The 25,581-nt window shown below is 43.3% G+C and overlaps 1 protein-coding gene across 3 annotated transcripts in view; it reads left to right on the top strand.

The window, feature by feature from the left end:
* The window catches only part of ABCA5 (ATP binding cassette subfamily A member 5), a 145,257-nt gene that overhangs the window by 68,321 nt on the left and 51,355 nt on the right, over nt 1–25,581 (top strand). For 2 of the 3 annotated variants that reach the window (XM_075845150.1, XM_075845151.1), the window contains 7 exons: nt 5,060–5,172; nt 11,173–11,371; nt 17,875–18,027; nt 19,244–19,332; nt 20,357–20,586; nt 22,327–22,468; nt 25,029–25,217. In XM_075845150.1, the coding sequence (XP_075701265.1) occupies nt 5,071–5,172; nt 11,173–11,371; nt 17,875–18,027; nt 19,244–19,332; nt 20,357–20,586; nt 22,327–22,468; nt 25,029–25,217 (1,104 nt within the window). In that variant the 5' untranslated portion in view covers nt 5,060–5,070. Of the gene's footprint in view, nt 1–5,059; nt 5,173–8,229; nt 8,376–11,172; nt 11,372–17,874; nt 18,028–19,243; nt 19,333–20,356; nt 20,587–22,326; nt 22,469–25,028; nt 25,218–25,581 lie in introns of those variants that run through there. The other variant, XM_075845152.1, reaches the window with a different exon arrangement.

The raw sequence follows: 25,581 nt of genomic DNA, 5'->3' as shown, positions 1-25,581 counted from the left end.
CGCTGCAGTGAATGGAACGGCTCCCGTTCGCATTCTCTATGGGGTTGTATGTGTCGTATTCCATCTCTGTATGTGTCGCTAATCGACACATACAGAGATGAAGAAAAAATGGCAGCCCCAAAGAGAAGTAAATGTAAGAACAAAGTAAAAAGTAGAACATGAGAACACAAATAAATACAATTTGTTAATATCATGTTAAAAGCAATATGATAAAAAAATAATAATTTCATGACACCTTCCCTTTAATTTTTGAACGTGAGGAGCCCCAAATAAACAGAATAAGCAAAGAGTTAATTGAGATAAGATAAGAGAACTGGAATTGGCATATGTTACAGTATATACAAGTACTTAGGCTGAATAACCATTTTAACAGGTTAATATGCCCTGCCACTGACAACGGTAACTTAGACCACAGCTTCAGCTTCAACCCTATATGGGCAAACAGCGGAGTAATGGTTTCAGCCTTCACATAAGCGTGATCCAGAACCATCACCAGTCCCAGATAAGTAAATTTGGTGACTACAGCTAGACCACATTGCGATACCAAAGGATCCTGGGTGGGGTTAAGGGCTCTGTACGCTATAGCTGGTTTCTGCCAATTGATTTTTAATCCAGAGAATAGCAAGAAGGTGTCAAGTAAGGAAATAGCATGGCGGAAAGACTCATTAGGATTACTTAAAAACAGCACCATATCATCCGCGTGTAGGCCCAATACGCAAGTCTCCCCCTCCCACTGCACACCTGTTATCGTGGGAGTAGATCTCAACCGAATCGGCTTTGATGGCAAGCGCAAACAATGGCGGGGAGAGAAGACAACCCTATCGTGTACCCCGGGTCAGAGGAAAAGAGTCAGAGGGAATGCCATTAACCACCACATTCACTTTAGGGGACTTATAATGGATCCAAGTCATAAAATAAGGGCCAAAGCCTTGAAGGCAAGCTATAAGAAATGGCCAGTCAACTGAATCAAACGCTTTCATGGTATCTAAGGAAGCAACAGCCCAGGGCAGATTGTGTGCCCTACATAATTGTATGATCGTCTGAACACGTTTAATGTTTATGGTAGTGGATTTCCCTGGCATAAACCCAGTTTGGTCTGGATGAATGATCCCTAGAATAACTTTATTCAACCTCTTAGAAAGTATTTTAGTCAGGATTTTATAGTCTACATTAACTAAAGAGATCGGCCTGTATGAGCCGCAATCCCAGGATTTTTCCCAGGTTTTAGTAACACTATAATGGAGGCGTCATAGAAGGTGTAGGGGAGTAGACTGGTATTCAGGGCCTGGGTAAGAGTATCCAGCAGTAACAGTCCTATATGATCCCAATATCTCTTAAATACCTCGATAGGAAGTCCATCTGGGCCTGGCGACTTGTGAGGTGCCATATCATGAACGGCCTCCTGTAGCTCCTCTAAGGCGATGGGAACATTCAGTAGACTAGTTTGTTCTGTCGACAAGGTAGGGAAGTTTAAATAACTCAAGTAGGTTAAAACATCAGCTATATTACGGTCAGTAGAAGAACTATATAAAGCGGCATAATACTCTATAATGGCAATGGCATCCCCACCGCTGTGAATATGTGGCCATCGGAATCCTGAATTTTAAGAACCGAGTTGGGGGTGTTATCCTGTCTAATTAAATGAGCCAACAATTGGCTGGATTGATTACTTATTTCAAAGTAGGTTTGTCGTGTAAAAAATTGTTTACGTTTGGTTTTGAGATGGAGTTGGTGCTTATATAGACTTTTTAAGCCTAACCATTCAGCTCTATTAGCTTCTGTAGGATCAGAAATATATAAAGACTCCGCAGCTTGCGGGTAAGAGAATCTCCATAGGTTGATCCAACTGACACCCTCAATCAGCTGACATAAGAGGGTAGGGGGAGTCTGACGGAATATTGGACCCTGTAAGAAGCGATCCACAGACGGAAACATCACCTGATTAAAATCTTCCATGCATAGAGTGGAGGAAGTGGGATATTGATTAGCAAATGCAATGGCTGCTTGAAGAACAGATAAAATAGCTTGTGGTGGATTATAAATGCATAAAATGACATATGGTTTAGTATCGTTTTCAGCGTAAACAAAACCAAATCTGCCTTCGGGGTCCCTACGAGTATGAATCGGCTTCCAACGCACTGAGCGGTGTATTAACAGAGAAACTCCTCTGTATTAAGTGGTATGAAAAGAAGGACATGTCCATTGTATCCAAGGCCTTTTAAGGCAATCGGATTTGTCTGATGTAAGGTGTATTTCCTGTAAACAGATAAGGTGGGGGCTGGATCGCCTAATATGGGAGAACTCAGAGGTCCGTTTAGAAACCCCCAGACCCCAGACCATACACATTCCATGAGATACAGTTTAAAGATGCAGCCGTATAGACAGAGATAGGAAGAAAGTACACAGATGTAATTGGCAATAATGATAAAGGAAATAGTATAATAGCGAATAAATAAATGGTCAGGCAGACCTATCACAGTTTGCAGCATAGACACATTAAACAACAATTACAAAATATAACAGAGAAACATATGAAACAATTCTGAAGGTAACCTTACCGACAGATATGGACGAAGTCCGCATTTAGGGTAAAAAAAAGATGTAAATGGGGGCTATATCTTGGTCAAGCATACAACTCTGCATTTCTAAGTATGTAACAGGAAAATCTTATTGTGCCAGACCAGGACTATTTACCTATTTCTGTCCTCTCCCTGCCTATAAAGGTGAAAGGAAGACCTAAGCCTCGCAATGCAAAACATCACACGGTATAGTGAACTTCAAACAGAGACCTCCGGTATTAGGAGATATTAAGTGAGAGCCAGTAAAGGCAATACATCACCAGACGTTATATTGAAGGCCACAGAAGGTATGAGAAAGTGAAGGCAAGGTCCAAAGTCAGTGGCTGGCAGGTAGTAACTTCACATACGACTAAACCACAGGGGGATGCATCTGGATCCATTCAGATGCCTCAGCTGGATTATGCAAAAAGATCACCTTGCCCTCAGTAACAATACGAAGGCGGGCGGGATATGCCATAGACTATGGCATGTTGCGGTCCTTACATTTTCGAAGGTGGCACGTTGCTTCTGGAGATCCGCCGAGAAGTCAGGAAATATCTCTATATGGTGGAGTTGTTAAACTTCAGTGGAGCCCTTAGTCTAGGTGATGTAAGGCATCATCTCGATCCCTGTAATTCAACAGCCTCACTAAAAAGGGTCTCGGAGCAGCGCCTGGCGGCGGCTTAGCCGGGTCACGACGTGCCCTTTCAACCACGAAACAAGTGGTTATGTTTGAGCCATTGTTCAATGAATGATTCTGGAGTCTGCCCTTTCGCTTTTACCGGGAAGACCAATAATACATAAGTTATTGAGGCGTAGCCGGTTTTCCAAATCATCGGTCTTGGATTGGCAAGCATCAGCTTTTCGTGTGGTAGTTGCAAGAGTAGCGGCAAGCGGGCCAAGCCTATCCTCAGCATGAGTGAGTCTATCCTCCAATTCACCAAGACGGCCCCTCGTATTTTACATGACCTGACGGAGTAGGCTAACGTCGATCTTTATCTCCCCAATCTTGCCCGTCAAAGATGTTTTACAGGCATCAATGGCCGTAAGAAGTTGCATAGAGACTCGACGAAGGGTGGGTTCAGGCTCCGTATCCGAATCCATTCCACTGTGAGAATGGGAATCTTCCTCTCTATTTTTGGAATGAGAGGATCTAGTCCACCGCTGACTGCTGCATAGATTTATGCATGTTAGTACAGAGAGAGATCACTGAGCATCTTGCTTCAAAATGGTGTAGAAATATGTCCCCTCCGCACCTATCGCATAGCACAGTTAAAGGGGTTATCCGGGGAACAAAAATTGTATTGCAATAATATATTTATGTGAAACTAAGTAACTTACTAATATACTTTAATTAAAAATTCTGTGCTAAATGGTGCAGTTCAAACCTCATGAATTATTCAGGAAGTGCTGGAGCTTTTCTAATAATGATGACGCTGCGACACGGCCCCACGTGACTGGGCTCTTTATTCATGTGCTGTTCGTGAACATGACCGGCAGGAGCTGTCATATTGCTTGAGTCCCGAGCAGAGCATCAGCTAGCGCTTTGCTCGGGACTCCAGCACTGCTCTCGCCGTCCATATTTGGTCAATTCGGGGGTCACGCCCCCACACCTCTGTACTTTTAAGGTTAATATTGAGAGAATGGGGTACAATGATCAATACATTTGGTCTTTTGACACATCCTAAGCCCCTCACTCCTTTTTTAGACAACCCCAAGTTTCCAGCAGGCACGGGTAGCAGAACCGTTTTGGGGATGTCAGCCGCATCATATCCGCAGATATACGCAGACCTACACCCTGGGCTTGGTGCCAGTACAATCAGTTAAAAGCATCCATAGCCACCTTCCAGGAGGGCAGTGCATTTAGGTCATTGACTGATTTTGAGTTCTAAATCGCAGGCTCCAGTCCACACGGTTTCCTTAGGCCTCATGCACACGACCGTAGCCGTGTGCACGGCCGTGATTTTCGGGTCGGCCGGCTGCGGACTGTCAGCCGCAGGCCGCCCGCAAATCGTGGGACATGCACATGGCCGCGGCCATTGTTTTCAATGAGCCCGGACCGCAGAACCGGGCCGTAATAAGACATGCACGTGAGGCCTTATTGTACAGAGAAGTCGGCAAAAGACTTATCAAATTTCATTTAAATCTGATTGGGAAGCAGAATTGGGTAGAGAACTCTCAGGCCGAATTCAGATGACCATGGTACATGTCCGTGTTTCGGCCGTTAAAACAACGGCCGTCACATGGACAAATGTATTTCAATGGGACCCCATACACGGTCCGCTGAAAAAAAGAACATGTCCTACTTTCTTCCGTTTTCACGGATCCCTCGATAGACTCTATGGGGATCCGTGAAAACGGGACCCGCACGGGTGCAACATGGATGTACATGAAAAATGTAATGTATTTTTTTTTCCTGTAGTATGGAGGGTGGTCCTTTAAAGAAACCCTTTCATTAGACTAATATGCACTTAGAACACTTGTCTTTTTTCCGTTTGCAGATTTGTATAAGATGTCCTCGGAAATTAAAGATGTCGGTGTGTGGGCGCAAACGAGAACGCTCCTGTACAAAAATTACCTTGTAAAATGTAGGACAAAGAAGGACACATTGCAGGTACGTCTGGGGGATTTTCTCTAGCTCAGCTCTACATTTGTTTCACGTTCTCTGGGAAACACAGGGGAATGTGGGCAATATGCCATAGATGGAAAATACTGCGTAATAACAGCATGTCGATAAAAACCTTCACAATTCTTACAAGCTGAAAGCTGGCCAGAGAGCTAGACTTCAGAAGGATGATTCTCTGGCAACACCATGAACATGTCCATTGGGTTAAGCCAAATGGACATGAGTGAGATAAGTGACTGCCCAACACCTTTGGCACCGCTTATACCAGGCAAAATGATCATATCAGAGAGGGTAAATCCGACATGTCCTATCCCTGTTTTCCCTAATTGGGGACGTCAGGGGACAGTAAAGTTGGTATTACCTGGCCCGACGTGTGTTGTATAAACGAGCGCCGATCAACGAGACAGTTCGTTGATCGGCGCTCGTTTGCTCCAGTCACAAGCAGCTATGTATGGGGACGAGCGATCTTTACTCTGATCACTCGTCCCCATACATTTCTATCATGTCGGCAGCAAGTCTCCCTGCTTACATTTCGTAGTTTAGGCATTTAAAACGATGCAATCAGCCGATGAATGAGCGTTTGTTCGTTTGTTGCCCTGTTTACATAGGACAATAATCGTTTGCCCGATAATTGGCCGATGTAAAAGGGCCAATTACACCGTCTCTATAGATATCAGACTTTTTAGACAAACTTGACAAATATAACTTGTATTATCAGCTTATCACAATGCGATCAGCTTTGTATGGTTTAAGGCTGGGTTCACACGACCTATTTTCAGGCGTAAACGAGGCGTATTATGCCTCAATTTACGCCTGAAAATACGGCTCCAATACGTCTGCAAACATCTGCCCATTCATTTGAATGGGTTTGCCGACGTACTGTGCCGACAACCTGTCATTTACGCGTTGTCGTTTGACAGCTGTCAAACGACGACGCGTAAAATGACTGCCTCGTCAAAGAAGTGCAGGGCACTTCTTTGGACGTAATTTGAGACGTTTTTCATTGAATTCATGAAGAACAGCTCTAAATTACGGCCGTCAATGACGCCTCGCAAAATGCGAGGACGAGCAATTACGTCTGCAATTACGGAGCTGTTTTCTCCTGAAAACAGCTCCGTAATTTCAGCCGTAACGGAGGCTGCCGTGTGAACATATCCTAACTGTTTATTCGAGCAAGCAAGTAGTCATAGTTTAACTAATCCAGCTGTCCATATTGGACCCTAATCTACCAGCAGAGGCCAAGGGAAATAACCGCAAGCTTTATATTTACAGTACAATTCTATGATGATAGCGCGAGGGAAGCCGTACTTGCTGAACTTGTCTACTTGCGTACTTGTCTTGACACTATTTGGTGAGCGCCACCCTCCCCGTGCAGCTGCACTCCAGTGCAGGCCCTCCAGCTGGATTACCCATTTGCTCAGCGGACATTTTTAGCTTTACACCGTCCGGCCCCCTCCTCCTGAGCCTAGTATCAGTTATCCCCCTCATAGTAACTGAGTGATAAGCCAAACACTAGTTCAGGTTACACGAGCTGCAGGCAAGTTGAAGTCTTCTGTTTACATGTCCTATGTAGAGACACAACCAAGTAAACGCAGACAAGAAGCAATACGTACCGTAGAAGTGCACGGTGTGCCCGGCAGACGCGACATGGCACAGGATGATATTGAAATGTGTGGCTGTTTTATCATAGAGAATATCAGTTCTGTGATCTGTTCCCATTTCCAGGATCAACATACCAAAATTGGGTCATGCATAAATAACAAGCCCCCTCCATTTAAAGGGATCTGTCACTTCATGTGTCTACCATGGGCAGCCATGTTTCACGAAGCAGCTCCTTCATGGTGAACTGATTGTAAAAGGGGTTTACCAGAATCAACAATTATGACCTATCCAAAGGATAGGCGATAATTGTCTGATCGCTGGGGACCCCCACCGATCCAAGAATATGGGTCCCGAGCCCCCCCTACTTGAGCGGCAGCCAAGCATACAGCTGCTGCTCCATTCAATGTCTATGGGACGGATGAAAAGAGCCGAGCGCTGTACTCTGCTTTTTTATGTCACTTTTACTTACTTTGAATGGAGCGGCAGCGCAAATGTTCGACCTTCACTCAATTCAATATCCTCCTCACTGTGGTTGAGCAGTGAGGAGGAACGGGGTTCAGGGCCCCCATTCTCACAATCGATGGGGCTCCCAGCAGTGAGGTTCCCAGCGAACAGACAATGGTCACCTATCCTGTGGATAGGTGATATCTATCGATTCTGGGAATAGCCCTTTAAGGGCGAGTTCACACGTGTCGGATATTTTCCCGCTGTGGGTTTCACATTTGTTACATGCAAATTTTCAAAATCTGCTTCGTGCCCTCAATTATACGTGGATTTTTTGGCATTGTTGCAGATTTTAAGGTCGAAATCCCCCCTGAAAATCTGTGACAGATCCTCCATAGGCAAACTCAGCCTTAGGCCTAATTCACATGAGCGTATTTCACGTCCGTGTTATGCACGTGAAAATAACGCACGTCACACGGACCTATGTAAGTCAATGGGGCCATTCAGACATTCCGTGATTTTCACGCAGCGTGTGTCCGAAGCGTGATACTTACTGCATGTCCTATACTTGTGCGTTTTTTTGCGCATCACGCACCCATTGAAGTCAATGGGTGAGTGAAAATCACGGACAGCACACGGACACACATCCGTGTGCTGTGCGTGATTTACAGAACAGTTGCTAAAGAAATGTTGAGAAAAAGAAAAACACCTCCTTCATTTTATTTTGCTGACGTAAATAACGCATGACATACGCGTGTAAAAAACGCTGACAAGCGCCGTACACTGATGTCACACGGAACTGCAATGCAGGAAAAACGCTGCGTTTTTTACGCGTGCAAAACGGACACGTTCGTGTGAATAAGGCCTTAAGGTCCAGCTACTGAGACCCACAACGGTGCCTTGTTAAGATCAATTAGTGATTGTGTTGTCAGGTCCGTATTTCACACCGAATAACCACCTCTGTAAATTGAAAGCTGAAGGCATGCCTGGAAAGAAGTACACCACACAGATGTTTGGTACACAGCTTCCCTCAGTCAGCCAGGAGGAAGACTGAAACTTTATTCAGAACAAAGAAACACAGAAAAAAACACATGCCTCCTCCCTAGAGATGTGGGAGTGCCCAAGCCCCCACCGGTTTCTCAGCTGTAAGTTCTCAGACTCACTCTTCTTGCATTCCAGGGGGCGGTGTCTTCCATAGGTGTGTCCGACGTGAACAAAGAACTTATTATATATCAGTATATTACACAAAGAACTGAAATGTATATACATATGTGTGAGGATAATATTTTTCAAACAATATACATAGTAATGATCCCTGACAGTGTAATACATGAATGCTCAGAATTCTGCAGTGAGAAAGCTTCTGCAGCTAATGGGGGTACCCAAGTCACTTTGCTCCATGTAGCCTTAGGCTTAGTTTTTTGCAGGCGGACAAATCTTCCTCAAAATTCCTTCAGATTTTGACCTGCCTGCACTCTCTTTGCTGCATTTTTTAACCGCTTTCTCTGCCTCCCATTGATGTCAATGGGAGGTCAGAGACGGAAATGCCTGAAGAAAGGGCATGACGCTTTTTCCCACAAGCGTTTTTTTTCCGCTCCCGGGAAAAAAACGCCTCCCCATCCCACTGAAATCAATTGGCTGACGTTTTTTGATGCGGTTTCCGTGTCAAAAACAGCGCCAAAAAACACTGTGTGAACAGGGGCTTAGCACCAGTATGTTTTCGTTTTTTCCTGGGGATGCAGTAGTTGTACAATCTGCCCTTATTTTTATGGACTGAGATTCTCCATGAACCACTCAGGAATGATTTACTCCGTATTTGCTTGTTGCTTTGAGGGCGTCTTATGGCAGTAATTTATACCTTCTTAATAGACGCAAGTAGCAACCTCCAACCTCGGTCACAGTAATTGCCTCACGCAGGGAGACTTGTTGTGTAAGCTGTACCTTTGGGATGTTACAGGCGAGCATTTGGCCCTGGCACTTTTCCAAGAAGAAGTATGTCAGTGTTATTGCCGGTTATTTGCTCCCATTTCCCATGTTCACATAAAAAAAATATATATATTTAATTGAATTGGTAAAGTCGTATATTTTCACCATTGAACACCATTATATAGCTTTACATATTGAGATCATTAATTTAAAAAGTTATTTTGAAAAAATATTACATTACTTATCTGGTGCATTCACAATTCTACAGGCTTCAGAGCTGACATTTCCCAGCATTCCTTACTTGTGTAGTGTCAGCGCAGTGCTAGTTGGGAAGTGTAATATTTACACCAGGGGCTTTACTGTAATCTGATGCTAAGCAGTGATTGGAATGTCTTGTTTCACAATAGAATTGTGATTGCAGCTCTGGAGTATAACATTTAATGTACTGTATTTACACAGAAATTGAATGTATTTGCAAAGTCAATTAATTCTGTATGTAAACATTAAAATGCTGTTTAAAGGTGAACAAACAACCCCTTAAAATAATACTGTCAAAAGAGGGAAATGCCTAAGGAGTTCCTTATGGTGGTCACAACGAATATTCTCACATTATATCTTTTATATAAACCAGTCAAATGTGGATATTTCCTTTTAAAGAGATATTCCCATCATAGACATCCATGGGACATGCCATAAATGTATGATAGGTGCGGGTCGCTCTATAAAGAACGGGGATCACGACCGTGCCCTAACTGGTTTGGCGAGGCAGCCATCGGCCATCACATCCAGACAGGGAATGAATGGAGAGGTGGCTGCGCATGTGTTCATTCCCCACCTCACCAGGGGACCCCCGTTCTTGAGATGGGTATGGTTCCCAGAGGTGGAACGTGCACCTTTAAAACATTTATGGAATATCCTTAAATGTCTATGATGTGAAGAACCCTTTAAAGGAGTTATCTGGGTTTTGAAAATTTGGGGATAATAGCTGCAAATAATATAAATAAGCAAAAAGTGCAGTACTTACCTATCCATTAGAGCTGGGCAATTATGATCGAAATCAAAATCACGATTAATTGAACGTTAAACCTTGATTACGATTATTTAGGCCACACCCCATTTTTGCATGCCACGCCATTGAATTCATATTTATCCCCGGAGCCTGCTGTATACCACTGTTTATACTATACCCCCTGTCACTGCCTCACACAGTATATTGCTGCATAGTGCTCCCCACACAGTATAATGTCCCGTAGCTGCCCCCACACATTATAATTCCCCTATATCTGCCCGCCACAGAGTATAATGCCTCATAGCTGCAACCACACAGTATAATGCCCACACAACTGTCCTCCACACAGTATAAAGTCCCCCATAGCTGCCCCCAATAGTGCCTGATAAAAAATAATATACATACTCACCTAACCCTGTTTCAAAGACGAATAGTGTAACAGGGACAGACAGGCGCGATGACGTCACTGCCTCGCGTCTGGCGATACATAGTGAATGGTAGAACAGGGACCTTATGTCCCACTGCTCTACCATTGGATTCAACTGCATCTGCGTCCTGAAGATGCCGATACAGTTTAAACCGGAAAAAAATAATTGCTAAAACCAAAATTTGCAAGATGACGTCGATTTTAATTGGGCTGAATTTCGATTATGTTTCGATTAATTGCCCAGCCCTACTTTCCATTCCCCCAGCTATCCAGCGCTGTGCGGCTTATTATTATTATTATTATTATTGTCAGTCGGCGGAATGTGATCTTCAAGCTGAACTCCACTCAAGACCTAAACGTTCAAATATGATCCTAGAAAATCCTAAATTTCCACTCTCCATGTCGCACTGAAAGCTAAAATATGAGGAGATATTTGGTGGGATCCTCAATGTTAGAGCTGTAACTATCTTCGCCGGCTTGTGTCACCGGGACGTTTCTTTACCTGACCAGCAGAATAGTGCCTTACATCTTATTTTGTGTGAATTTTTTTCATTTGTTTATTTTTGTTTTTTTAATACAGGAAATCTTCTATCCTGTGATCTGGTCCCTGATATGGCTGCTGCTAGTCCTGGTCATGCCGAACAAACATTACGAAGCCACACCAAACGATATGCTTAACGACTTGGACATTAGCCAGGTCTTCACTATTGGATACACCCCGGCTACTAACGTCACAGAGAACATCATGACGTTGGCGTCCTTGCACTGTCTTGGCTCAGGTAACTTGGTTTATGGTATACACTGGTATATTCTTTATGTTAAGAAGACAGAGCAATTCCATCTATATCTGAAAATCATGGGGGGACCCTTATGCTTTATATATGCTTGTTGGAATTGCTCATTACAAGTAATTTAGGGTGTAAATTATCCAAAGGTTAACAGCAGTTCTCCAGTACAGCCGTTCTTCACGTTTCCAAGTCAAGTCCTCACTACTGAAAGACATTTCTACCGAATATCCTAGTTCTAATTTGGAAGAAAATTGCTCAATTGACACATTCCACTGTTTTGTATTGCTTTGCGGCTTTTATTAAAAAATTGTGCGGTCACCTTGAATTTCTGTCTGGGGTGGTGGTGAGGTGTGGCGGCCTTCTTATTACATCTAAAATAACTAAAAAAAATGGCATATACATCAGATTTCCCTGTTCCAGCTGCAGGGTTGTCTACAGTCCAGCATCATGATTTGTCACCTATGTGAACGCAGTCATCAGTAGCTGCTAAAGGGTGTGATGTCACGACTATAACATGTCACATGGGCAGGTGGCAATAGGCCATCGCAGTCACATGTCACCATGGACGTTGACTTGTAGACAAGGGAGAAGTGGGGGGGGTGGGGGGGAGAAATAGCAACGTACGTCTATGACATTGATTATTGTTTTTTGTTTTTCTTTTTCTCCTCATATTGAATTCCCCTGAAAGAGGTGTGGGATGTACAAGGGAGTGAGGATATATTTTCAACTTTTTGATATGGAAATGAGGGACATCATAACATAACATAGTCAGCTATCTTGCCCCATAACAGAGCCAAAACCATTGCCATCTTGACAGACCCAGGCATAGTATCTTCATAACATCCATCCTGCAACAGTACCACCATAGCAAAGGCAGAAAAAAATCTAAATAAATGAATTCTAGTTATTCAGGTGCCGTCCCAAGCAATGGACCTCTAATATCTAGTGAGTACCCACTAGGATGCCCATACCTATGTTTGAGAAAGTTTTCCCAGTCTCACAAGTCTACTGCCTTGGTATAATCTTCGACTCTGCCCTGTCTCGTAAAATGCACATCCAGCCCTTACCACCTTCTGCCGCCTCCGTCTCAAAAACATTTCCCAAGTCCACTCTTTCATCAAACTTGAGTTAACAAAAATGCTTGTACATGCCCTAATCATCTCCCACCTAGACTACTGCAACATCCTTCTCTGTGGCCTCCCATCTAACGCTCTTGCACCTTTCCAATCCACCCTCAACTCTTCTGCATGGTTAATATACTTTTACCCTCGTTTCACCTCTGCCAATCCCTTCGCTGGCTACCTATTGCCCGGCGAATTCTGTTAAAAATATTAAAAACGACATACAAAGCCGTCAGCAACTTGTCTACTCCATATCATAATCTGCTGATACCTCCCCACACGTAATCTGCAGTCCTCACAAGACCTCCTTCTCTGCTTGTGTCTCGTCTGTTCCTCGCATCATCCTCTCCAAGATTTCTCCCGTGCATCCCCCATACTCTGGAACTCTCTATCCCCACACATCAGACTCTCTGCCACCATCCAAACCTTCAAAACCAACCTGAAAGCGTAGATTCTGCAATGACCCTGCTGCCACTCCACTACCAGAGGAACAACTTCTACCCTCACCCACTGTCTCCTTCCCCCTTCCCTTGCTGATTGTAAACCCTCGTGGGCAGGATCCTCTCCTCTTGTGTCATTCATTAAAGGGGTTTTCCGAGTTATTTAAAAAATTTGCCACGGTACGAGGGATGCAAACAAAAACAAAAAAAAGCCATTGCCCAACTCACGGATCCCTGTCGTTCCGGCGCAGTCGCTTCCGTTCCTCCCTGCCGCTGTGTATTGACCTAGCTGCCGCCATGATGGGCATGATCGCTGCAGCCAATCACTGGTCTCAGTGGGTATACAAGATCGCTGAGGCTAGTGCTTGGCTGCTTTAAATGAAAATAAAATTATAATAATACCCCAGTATAGATCCAGTTGCTGCTTTCATGATTGGGAGCAGTTCCCCAACCCTGCAAACTCCGGCCAAAAGACACAGGGCTTTCCGTCACATCAGTGACTCAATGGAGGCTTTAAATAATAATGGCTTTGAATAGGATGTTGTTATCATTGCTTAGATGCGCAGAATACATCTCGTTAATAGAGAATCAGTCCAAATCATTAGCTACGACTCTTGAAATGTAATTTGAGTCTTGGCTTGACCCACGAGTATTTCAGGTAAGGGTATGTTCACACGGCCTATTTACGGACGTAAATCGGGCGTTTTTGCCCCGAATTACGCCCGAAAATAGCGCCTCAATAGCGCTGACAAACATCTGCCCATTGAAAGCAATGGGCAGACGTTTGTCTGTTCACACGAGGCGTATATTTACGCGCCGCTGTCAAAAGACGGCGCGTAAATAGACGCCCGCGTCAAAGAAGTGACCTGTCACTTCTTTGGCCGTAATTAGAGCCGTTATTCATTGACTCCAATGAATAGCAGCGCTAATTACGGCCGTAATTGACGCGGCGTTCAAGCGCCTGCACATGCCGGTACGGCTGAAATTACGGGGATGTTTTCAGGCTGAAACATCCCCGTAATTTCAGCCGTTACGGACCCCCGCCGTGTGAACATACCCTCACAGGAAGCCATTGCTTTTCATTACGGCGGAGTATCAACAAACAGTGAATGTTGGCTTCCACAAGTGGCCAACAAATGAGATCAGTTTATTTGTAGGTTGGCACTTTGGTTGCTAATTTTAGCTACGTAAAAGCGTGCGAGTCAGGAGAAATTCAGTGTTTCCAATTTTACTTGTGATGAGCGCTGTGGTGGCGTCACTTAACACGAGCCACTCCGCCAATCCAGATACTTAATACGACAAGGAGGTCAGTGGAGCTTAAAGCAATTCAGATCAACCTGGAGGGTGAGGGTCCAACACTGAGGGGTGCCATCTGCATGGGGCCTGAAGGCGAAACCATTGGCACCTCCTCAGCCGCCAGGTCATCAGCCACTCTCCGATAACCAGCCATTTTTTGTTGGACCCCTGAATGTCACAAACGTTTTACTTTTCATAGAGCACACATATTCACGGCCTAGGCTTGAGTTGACCTATATAGAAATTCTTATGATGAGAATATTAACGTGGTAAACCGGTCACAAGAAGTTCCTGCCTATTCATTGGATAGGTGATAACTGTTAGATGGGTCGGGGTTTGACCACTGGGACCCCCACCGATTGCCAGAATGGGGGTTCTATGTCACCCGTTCTTCTCCAACCGGAATCCCGCTTCAGCATGCGGCCTGCCGCTCAATTCAAATTCTATGGCACTGACAGAAACTGCCGTCGGTGGAGGTCCCAGTGATCGGGTCATCAACGATCTAACAGTTTTGACCTATCTAGTGGATAGCTGATAACTTCTTGTGACCGGAATACCCCTTTAAGGTAAATATTGCAATAACCATATATATATATCATGATAAATGCGATTCCTCCTTAAAGGAATTGCCCCCTCAGTACAACCCCTGTCCATATTTCCTATTGGACGACATAGAGGGGGTCCCTCCATCTAGGAGTCAGAGCAGAGAGCCACTGCAAATCCGCGGACCTCGCTCTGGCGAACTCGAGCCGTCCTTGTCTTACGTGGATGGCCATTCATCGGCATGGCCGACATTTAATACTATGTTTCCAGGAGAAACGCATAGCTGGCTGAATATTCTCCTGGCAAAATTATCTTTTTGCCAGGATCTCAGGAGCTATGTATTGATCGATGGGGCAGCTCCCAGAATAAATGGGTTTTCTGCGATGCGAGAACCCCATTAACAGACCCAGTTATGATAGCGATCCAGTATCCATACCGATCTACCACCCAAACCTACTATCAGCCCGCTTCTAAGGGTCCCCAGATAAAATGAATGTAATATCTTCTACAATAGGGAAGAAGCTCAGCCATGACGTCCTCCGAAAAGAGACCACACATCGTGTACCATGTCTTATGTTTGATGAAATCCTGTCTCCCCCAAGGTGTTTTTCAGTAGTAAGTAACTGGTATGAGAAGGATATAGCACAAGTTGTACCCTGAATGACACTATGGCCAATGCAGGAAGGCTGCCACACACTGTACATAGAAATGTCTCATTCTTATTCAATGAGATTTACAGAAAGACACCACAGGGCACTGACTACAGTATATACCGCAGCTGAGCGATTCCCCTGCTGGCTACTACTAGTGCCTTTGTAGTGACATGAATACCAGACGTCGTCCCGGGCTTTATCACATACACAATTCTTCATAGTTCCGCTCCCAGGCCGCCATAAAATACTAAACGGCGGCCACAACTGATGCTTCACAGTAAATCAGCAATGCAATCAGGCGGTTTATTAATGTATAACCTCTATCCTTTATGTCCTATAAGAGCATATGAATGTAATAGAGAGGGTTTCTCAATCCGGACAATAATCTCTTAACCAGAACACAAAGCCGCACAGCACACTACCACCGCAGGGCCTCTGCGTGTACGGCACCCTTATTGCTTTAGTATGGCACCCTAATATAAAGAGGTCTGCCCTATATTCCGGCCCCCTTTGGCGGTTTGGACATCAGTGCAACTTTTTTTTCATTGCTCCTAGAGTTCTAAAATAAAATAAAAAGTGAGCAACTGTGCTAATAGTCTTGCTTAAAAGTCTCCTTCTGTTTTGTGTCTACAGCTTCCATACAAACTTATGCATCTCCATGGTTACAGACTCAAACAAACCCTGTGTTGTCTGATCCTGCAGTCATGCTCACATCTGTCCCCTACGTCTTGCTTACTTACATTTGTGGGTAAGTAAAAAGTATGGGACAGGTGGAAAATGACTGACCGGTATGAGAGGAACAAGCTGATGTTAGGCCCTGTTCACACACTGTGTTGGAAACCGTACCTGAAAACGCCTACCATTGATTTCAATGGGATGCAGAGGCGTTTTTTCCCGCGAGCGGAAAAAAACGCTCGAGGGACAAAGAAGCATCATGCCTTTAGGCGTTTCCGTCTCCGACCTCCCATTGACATCAATGAGAAACAGAGAAAGCGGTTTTCGCTGCGTTTTTTTGCGTTTTTGCCTGCGGCACTCAATGGCCGCGGCCAAAAAACGCCACGAAGGAACGCGGCAAGTTTTCTGCTGGCAGGTCAAAATCTGGCTAAAAATTCCTGAAGGAATTTTGAGGCCTATTTTTCCGCCTGCAAAAAACTGTGTGAACAGGGCCTGTGCATGTGAATAGATTTGTGAAATCTCCCTTCATGTGTATGGTACAGTCGCAGAAATGTCTGTAACAAATCTGCGACGTGTGCACATACCCTTATTTTGCAATTGGGTGGAGTTCCTCTTTAAGGCTTCAGTTCTTTTATATACTTAAAGGTTTTGTCCAGGATTAGAATGTTTTTTAATTTGGTTTTGTTTAATTTTTTTTCCAGAAACACCGCCATTTCTGTCCATTGGCTGTCCCTATTACTGCAGCTCATCCCCATCGAAGGGGTTTTTACCAGAATCTCCATCGAGAACGTAGGTCCTGAGCAGTGATGAGGAGGAGCTTGAATGGAGCTTCTCCATTCTATATTTATGGGACTGACTAAAACAGCCGAGCGCTGCACTCGGCTGTTCCTTTCATTCCCATAGACTTTGAATGGCGCGGCGGACACATTTACTGCTGCTTTACTCAATCTCCTCACTGTGGTCGAGCAGTGAGAAGGAACGGAGGCTCGGGGGCCCCCGTTCTTGCGATTGGTGGGGGTCCCAGCGATCAAGCAATTATCACCTATCCTATGGATAGCTGCTAATTATTATTTCTGGAAATACCCCTTTAAATTCAGTAGGAATGAGCTGCAATACCAGACATGGCCTATGAAGAAAAGTGGCAGTGTTTTTGGCAGAAAAACTTTTTCTAATCCTGGACAACCCCTTTAAACGACTTATTCTCATATGGGAGTCTTACAGCTGTTCGCTTATGTTTATTTGCTGCTGCGTGTGGTGATATCGCTTTGCTTGGTGATAATTGGCTGTGATTTTACATCAGCTGACGTTGTTAGCAAAACAGATATATATATATATATATATTTTTTTTTAGGCACTTCATAATTCAGCATACATCAAGACGTCAGGGAAACCTCTCACCGTTCCCTTTAGTTTGGGGCACTGTATGCCACGTCATGTCCTCAACTCATGCCCTGAATTTGCACTTTGCGGACTTCATCTACCGTGACAAAATGCAAAAAATTTAATATTTATATTTCTAGTGGGCCTAGATCTTCAGGTATTGTCTGGACTGCATTTGAAGTGGGACCCCCAAGACTCAAGAGCATAGCACTTTATTTTTTTAGAATGGGATGTGAGTAGTTCTCATGTATTGCTGTTGTAAGCGGCAGCACCCCTGACCTGCAGTGCACAGAGGACGCTCACCCGATTTTACATAGACCGCTGATAACTACACCGAGGGTCGTTCCATTGTATCTCATTTGTCTCCCATTCTCTCTGTTTTCCAGATGTAGATATTATTCATTATCGTAACGAAGAGGAGTTAAAAGCTGCCAGTGCTTCCTATTTACATTTCGTCGGTGTCGAATTTCAAGACCCCATGTCCTACAAGCTTATGTTCTTTCCCTTCTACTTCCCAAAGCCTACTCCATACATACAAGGTAAGAGTGAAGGTGAATGGAAACTCTGTAGACTGCATTCATTGTCAATTTGTTTTGAATAAAGTGAATCTTCAGTCTTACCTGTCTTCAGACAGGTCATTTTTTCTTATTGTTGTTGAATTATATAACAAAATATTCCATAATACCCAACAAAAAAAAAACGAAGAAAATGATCAGAGTTAACATTATATTAAACAAAATATTATGCAGTACAGGCACTATCCAAAAAGTCAATGCTAGCAAATCAACAGTCACCCTGGAAAATATTGTGTGTGGAGGAGAGAGAGAGAGAGAGAGAAAAAAAAAGAAAGGGAAAACCCCCCCCCCAAAAATTACTTTTAAAGCACCCATTAACACATTTTTAAGCTAGCTCCAAGGTCTTTTTCTGTTGAGGGGATAGTTCCACTGTCCATCTGTTCCAGATCTTATAAAAAAAAAAATCCCCTTCCTCTTTACTTAGTGTCAAGTAATATGATCTTTCTAAAAGCATCACTCTATTCACCTTATGGTGCCATTCTACTTCCTGTGGGAAATCTTTTGTGATCCATTTATAAATCATAACCAATCTTGCCAGAAACAAAATCTTTCTAATTAGTTTGCTACAACCACAGTCATTCAGTAGGCCGGAGATGCCAAAAATAAATATCATCAGTTCCATTGGAACTTCTTTCCGAATTAAATTAGAAATAGATGATGCTACTCCACTCCAGTAACTATGTAGCTTGGGACAACGCCACAACAAGTGAATGATATCCACTTGATGTGTACCACATTTCTGGCAATCATAGTTATTCCTTAACCCCATAATCTTTGAGAGCTTCGGTGTATAATAAAGTCTGTGATTGGTCATAAAACAAATAAATCGGTGATTGTGACTGAATGATGCTTCTCCGATATGTTTATAAACTAACCCCAAATCGGTCCTAATCCCAACATCCTTATTCCATTTTCCTTGTGATGTCCGTCAGACATGTCATTGATGGCATCGGGGAGTTCCCTTAAGCTGGGAATCCCCAACCCCTACTAGAATTGAGGGGCTACCCTGTTGCACCTAGGTTTGAGATTTCTGTATCTCTGAGCTTAGTAAATGGCCGATGCATTGAGTGAAACGACAAGTTGCATCTGATCTATTCACATTATTGTGCCAAAACTAATTTGAAGAACTGTTTAATTTTTTTTTAATTCATACATATTTTTTTATATACTCTTCCCTTAGAATGTTATTCTTCCAAGTGTGACGCTGTACAGTATCACTATTCGGGATTCACGCATCTGCAAGCATGTATAGATTCTTCCATTATAAAGGTAAGGTTTCGGATTCGTAAAAAACTTAAAGGAAATCTCTGCTTTGGAACAACTTTCTAGATCATGTAGAAGTGCGGAGCAAGTTTGCACATTCTTTTGCTGATTTTAAATTGCTTTATATTTTTCTCTGTTTATGTTTAAAGCTCAATTCAGAATTCTATTTCCTGTTACCAGAGAGCAGTGCATTGTGGGAGCTCTGGTGTCAGTCATACAGCTAGAGCTTAGCTGCTGGGTCATGTGACTGTCAACAGACGGGAGGTAAACACTGTCTGTTTCTAACGGTAACCAGTAGAATTTTGAAAGCAGTACGAAAACAGTGAAATATTAGTATTGCATTAATACTGACATCGGTGCTGATCTGCTGCTGGGAAATAACTGATAACCTATGTTAACGTATTACTGGGGCATTACTACTACATAAATATGACTTGTGTGTAGATATGAGGATATTACCTATTACTCTCAACATCACTGCTGGCTTATTATATATTGTACTAATAATTTATAACTTCATTGGACATTGTTTTTTATTTGCATTAATACTTTGGTAAATTTAGGGAATTAGTGCATTATCTGCATGCTACAGGCCATTGTAGTTGATATATGACTGGACATTACTACATTTACTGATCGGGCCTATCGTGTCCCCGTGAGCCTCAACCTTACATCATTAAAGAGGGATTGCCAACTATATGCTAGCATAGACCTGACTGTAATAGTAGGTACTAGGGGTGGACTGGCCATTTGGGCAGTGCCTGAGGGCTCACATCTAAAATGGGCCTAAATATAGCACTTACAAAAATAAATGAAATGCAAGAGATAAAAGCAACTCAAATGAATCATGATAAGGGGCCACCTTTATTTCTTAGGGGCCCAGAGTACCACTTGCAGATTTTTACCAATGCTATACGAGTGGGCCAATACACTGCAACATGCATTCATGAAGACTTAACTGTAATAGTAAACAATTTGTAACCTGAAGCAGCAACGTATTGTTCACAAATTGTTTTCTCTTTTATGCCAGTTAAAAACCAACTATTCGTCATGGGAGGAACTGATGAGGACAAAAGCGATGGTGATGGAAAAGAAGCCAGTGGTTGAAGTGGACGGTTTCTACCACGCTCTCATGTCAATATGCCTAGTCATGGCGTTCTCACCATTTGGATGTTCTCCGGCAGCTTATATTGTGGCTGAAAAAGAGAAAAAGCTCAAAGAGTTTATGAAGATATTGGGGCTCCATGACACCGCCTTCTGGTAATGACTGGCTTTTCTCTTCATTTTAATGGTGGTAAAACTGTACCGACACATTGACTTTATTTCATACTTACTGCTGCAGTTCCGTCCTTTGTTCACGCAGCGGCTGCCCAGGTCTTTCATTGGTTCTGTGTGCACTTTGCTGAAGTACCTGACCGCGGCGGGCAATGACTGACCGCATTATTGAGCTCACTATAGATGACACAATATCACGCAACCACACACACACACACATACACAGCACCAGCGGGACAGAAGTGCAGTATATTAGAATAAAATGTCACTGTTTTCTCATAACATGTAAAGGGTTTTCCTGTTTTATGTGCATAAAATATAGTCATTGTGTAATGAAAAGTTCTGTAATTTTCTCTTTACACTTAATATTTCAATTTCCGTAAATTTATAACTGAAATATACTCCAGAGCTGCACTCACTATTCTGCAGGTGGAGTCACTGTGTATATACGTTACATTACTGATCCTATACTGATCCTGAGTTACATCCTGTATTATACTCCAGAGCTGCACTCACTATTCTGCAGGTGGAGTCACGGTGTATATACGTTACATTACTGATCCTATACTGATCCTGAGTTACATCCTGTATTATACTCCAGAGCTGCACTCACTATTCTGCTGGTGGAGTCACTGTGTATATACGTTACATTACTGATCCTGTACTGATCCTGAGTTATATCCTGTATTATACTCCAGAGCTGCACTCACTATTCTGCTGGTGGAGTCACTGTGTACATACATTACATTACTTATCCTGTACTGATCCTGAGTTACAGCCTGTATTATACTCCAGAGCCGCACTTACTATTCTACTGGTGGAGTCACTGTATACATACGTTATATTGTTTATCCTATACTGATCCTGAGTTACAGCCTGTATTATACTCCAGAGCCGCACTTACTATTCTACTGGTGGAGTCACTGTATACATACGTTTATTATCATGTACTAATCCTGAGTTACATCCTGTATTATACTCCAGAGCTGCACTCACTATTCTGCTGGTGGAGTCACTGTGTACATACATTATTTATCCTGTACTGATCCCGAGTTACAGCCTGTATTATATTCCAGAGCTGCACTCACTATTCTGCTGGTGGAGTCACTGCGTTCATACGTTACATTACAATACTTAACCTGTACTTATCCTGAGTTATGCATCATGCACATGACAGTGTGCGCCTGCCGAATCCTGTCAGTGATCCGTGGAAAGATAGGACATGTCCTATATTTCCACTGATCGGAGAATTGGGTCCGTTTTCATGGACCCGATTCAGCCGCTAAAGTGAATGGGTCCATGAAGACTATCGTGTGCCACTCGTATGCCGTTAAAAATGGCCCGAGTGGCACATCGGTCGTGTGCAAGAAGGCTTGCAGTCTGAATTATACTCCAGAGCTGCACTCACTATTCTGCTGGTCTTTATTGGAAATGTTCAACAAGCTTGTTATGAAACATGTCCCTAACAAACAAGCTCCTGTAGTACAGTATATTTACCAGATCAAGATTTGTGCAGACTTTGTACCATCAGGGGATGCTGCAAGATTTCAGCTTGGAAGCCTGCAGAACTCTGCATGCATCTCTGGAGTATAAACTATAATGCAGGATCATTTTAGATCAGTACACAATTGTAGTATTGTCATTTATTTACACACTAGTCATTTATTTTTGCTGAATTATCTGCAAATATATATATATATAATATGTTCTTTGTTTTTCTTGTAGGTTGCCCTGGGTTCTGTTATACATCATACTGATTCTCCTGATCTCTTTGCTGATGGCTTTTATCACCACTGTCTTCACCCCATTCAAGCATAGCAGTTGGTTCCTGATCTTCCTGCTATATGCGCTTTATGGGATATCTCTGGTGAGTACTGGACGCCCTGGACTGTCTACACCTCTGACGCTGCATGATGTTATACATGTGCCTCTGCTGTAATGTATAGCATAATGCTGAGGGACTTTGCTGCCTGGAGGACTCAAAGTAAAATTTTCCAGCTGAATCAAACAAGGATTTTATAGCATAATAAAACTGTATAATGCAGCAATAAAAATAGCAGATTCCAAAGATTCAGTGTAGGTAGTATACGTTTACGTTTGTTAATATACTGAATATCAGAGGTTTTTTTTCTACTATATACAGCTGCATTCAGTGTCTTTGTTTACGTGACTGATATATAACAATATGTAGTGTCAGTATATAGAAGTCTCATTTCAACAGAAGCCCTCTTGATCACCTTTTTATCAGGTCCAACCCCATGCACCACCTACTTTACATCCATTATGTTTCTTTTATGTGCTTGAGAGCGGCCTCTAGATTCTGGCCGCCTGGAGCTCCCCTGGCGATCATTGATGCCGTATGCAACGCCTCGATTGGCCGCAACGTTACTAAGGGGCCGTACCAATCGGCGGACGTCATTCTGATGTAGTTCTCACCTATTGGTGGAGATTCCCAGTGACGCCACCATAGGGGGCGGGGCTAAGCCTTATTAGGCTCCCGGGTTTCTCTGGCGCGCGCTAGACCAGTCATTAGTGTCCAGTGTACGCCGGCAAACAAACACAGCATAATATGCACTGACCGGCATTTATAACTTTTTAGGCAATTGTACCCCTGAGGACGCTCCCCTGATGATACGGGGCGTTTGTATCTTAATGCCAACCAGATCGGTCGTATGTGTGTACTAACACTGAGCCAATATGCTCTAGACACTCTATTAAAGGCTTATGATCTGTGCTGCCAACGCCGGTGTCCAGATCCTTTGGCATTAGTGCCCTCTTCTTTTGCTATTTCTAAGAAAATTAATTTTAAAGGTTTATACAGGCAATAAAAATAGCAGCAAGCAATCCTCAGCTGAACGCTATTCATCCTAATGGCACGAGTCCTAAGTTACCGCAGGAATATGCCACTTCACATTGCTCTGCCTTGTGCGATCTTTTTATAGGCTCAGTACTTTGTCCGGCCGTATTTATCCAACAGATTTTCCATGTTTTCTTACCAATGATGCTTTTTAAGGGTAATCTCATCAAAGACCTTGACATGTACACAGAGGTGGGACCCCCTCCTCTGGACATGGGCATCTGCAGTATATGGTTTACTTTAATACAAGTTTTATCATTGTGTAATCCTAAGTTCTGCAACTTTTCAATATACTTTGTTTTCAATTCTTTAACCGGTTTCAAGTCCTATGCTTGCTGTCAGTGAATGAGAAAATGCATCTAAAAAAACATGGTCATTTACGTACTGCAAACAAATATCCTGCCTATTGTAAGGATTTGAAACCCCTATTATTAAACCAGTTGCAGAACTTTTCACAGTGATTAAGCTTAAACATAAAAAAACTTTTTTTTGTATAAAATCATTTTTGTTCTGCAAAGTTCAGGTATGAAAAAGTTCAGTCGCAGTGTTTGCAAAGACATCCGCTCCTTAAGTGCCATTAACCTCTGATCCCAATGACAATGGTTCTGGTTGTCTGAACCTACCAGGCAGTGCTGTCATAGGGGATGTTGTGTGAATAAAATAAATCTTGATTTACATCACTTTTTACTTTAGCTCTGAGGAGGGAGAGCTCCTTTGCTGTGAAAAAGATAGCGGACAGTATGGCAAAAATCTTATTAGGCAGAATGTCGGAAGAAAGAAAACTGGCTTCAATCCTCAGGGGGCCGGTGAATAGAAACATTGTCATCAGGTCTAGAGCAATGTGGCGCTTCTATATGGTGGGGGGGTAGGAACTTCAACAGTAGATATTGGTCAGAGGTTATTGCTCTATGAATTCTCCAAAAGGGGTTTATTTTGAGGTTTTTAAAAGTTTTTTGTTTAAAACTTTTTCCGCCGCAGACTTTAATTCACCCCAAGGTCAAAACCTGCTGGATCTACTAGCTCAAAAACACACTACTATTGTATGACAAACCATCCTTCTGAGGCTTTTAGGGTACGCTGAGAGTTAGTTCACACGGCAGCGTCCAATACGCCTGAAATTACGGAGCTGTTTTCAGGCGAAAACAGTTCCTGAATTTCAGACGTAATTGCTCGTACTCGCGTTTTTCGCGGCGTCAATTACGGACGTAATTGGAGCGGTTTTTCAATGGAGTCAATGAAAAATGGCTCCAATTACGTCTCAAGAAGTGACATGCACTTCTTTGACGCGGGCGTCTTTTTACACGCCGTCTTTTGACAGCGGTGCGTAAAAAAAAAGCCTGTGTGCACAGTACATCGTAACCCCATTGATTTCAATGGGCAGATGTTTGCCGGCGGTTTGGAGCCGTATTTTCGGACGTAATTCGAGGCGTAAAATGCCCGAATTACGTCCGTAAAAAGGGCGTGTGAACATACCCTTATAGTCTGCACCGCAGGTGGCAGATTTCTGGTAGAATTTACACTTCATCATCTTCTCTTTCTTCATGAACTTTTTTTTTTTTTCTCTCTGCAGATCCTGTTTGCACTGATGCTTACCCCTCTTTTTAAAAAAGCCAAGCAGGCTGGTGGTGTTGCTTTCCTGGCCACGCTTGTCCTCGGCGCTCTCGGCATTTTCATTGTGATGAAGGGAGACTACCCAAAGTCCTTTGTTTGGTTCTTCAGTCCATTCTGTCAGTGCACATTCATGATCGGTATAGCCCAGGTAAGTGTTACATTAGAAACGGAAGAATTTGATCCAGCGCTGTTTCGCTAATAGGAAGTAATATTCCAACTTTATTTCCGACAAGAGTAAAATCCACTAGGAGTAAGGGCGGTTGTCTCAGCTTACGCGTTTCCGACAGATCACCTGTCCTTAGTCACGGCACAATGTAAACGCTGCAAACAAAGCAACCTGCACTTCTATCCAGTCAGTTCACCTGTAAAGCTTTCCCCATATGTGTCCAGTCTCTACACCAGACCTTCAGGAACAGAGCGCACACCTGTGCCAGAACAGCTCCCTCCCAGGTAACAACAGGAACCAGACGGTGCATAGGGATAATGCAACCCACATCCAGCAAAGGGACAAA

Source organism: Rhinoderma darwinii, chromosome 13, assembly GCF_050947455.1.
Source record: "Rhinoderma darwinii isolate aRhiDar2 chromosome 13, aRhiDar2.hap1, whole genome shotgun sequence".
Lineage (NCBI taxonomy): Eukaryota > Metazoa > Chordata > Amphibia > Anura > Rhinodermatidae > Rhinoderma > Rhinoderma darwinii.
This window is presented reverse-complemented; position numbering and strand designations above follow the sequence as displayed.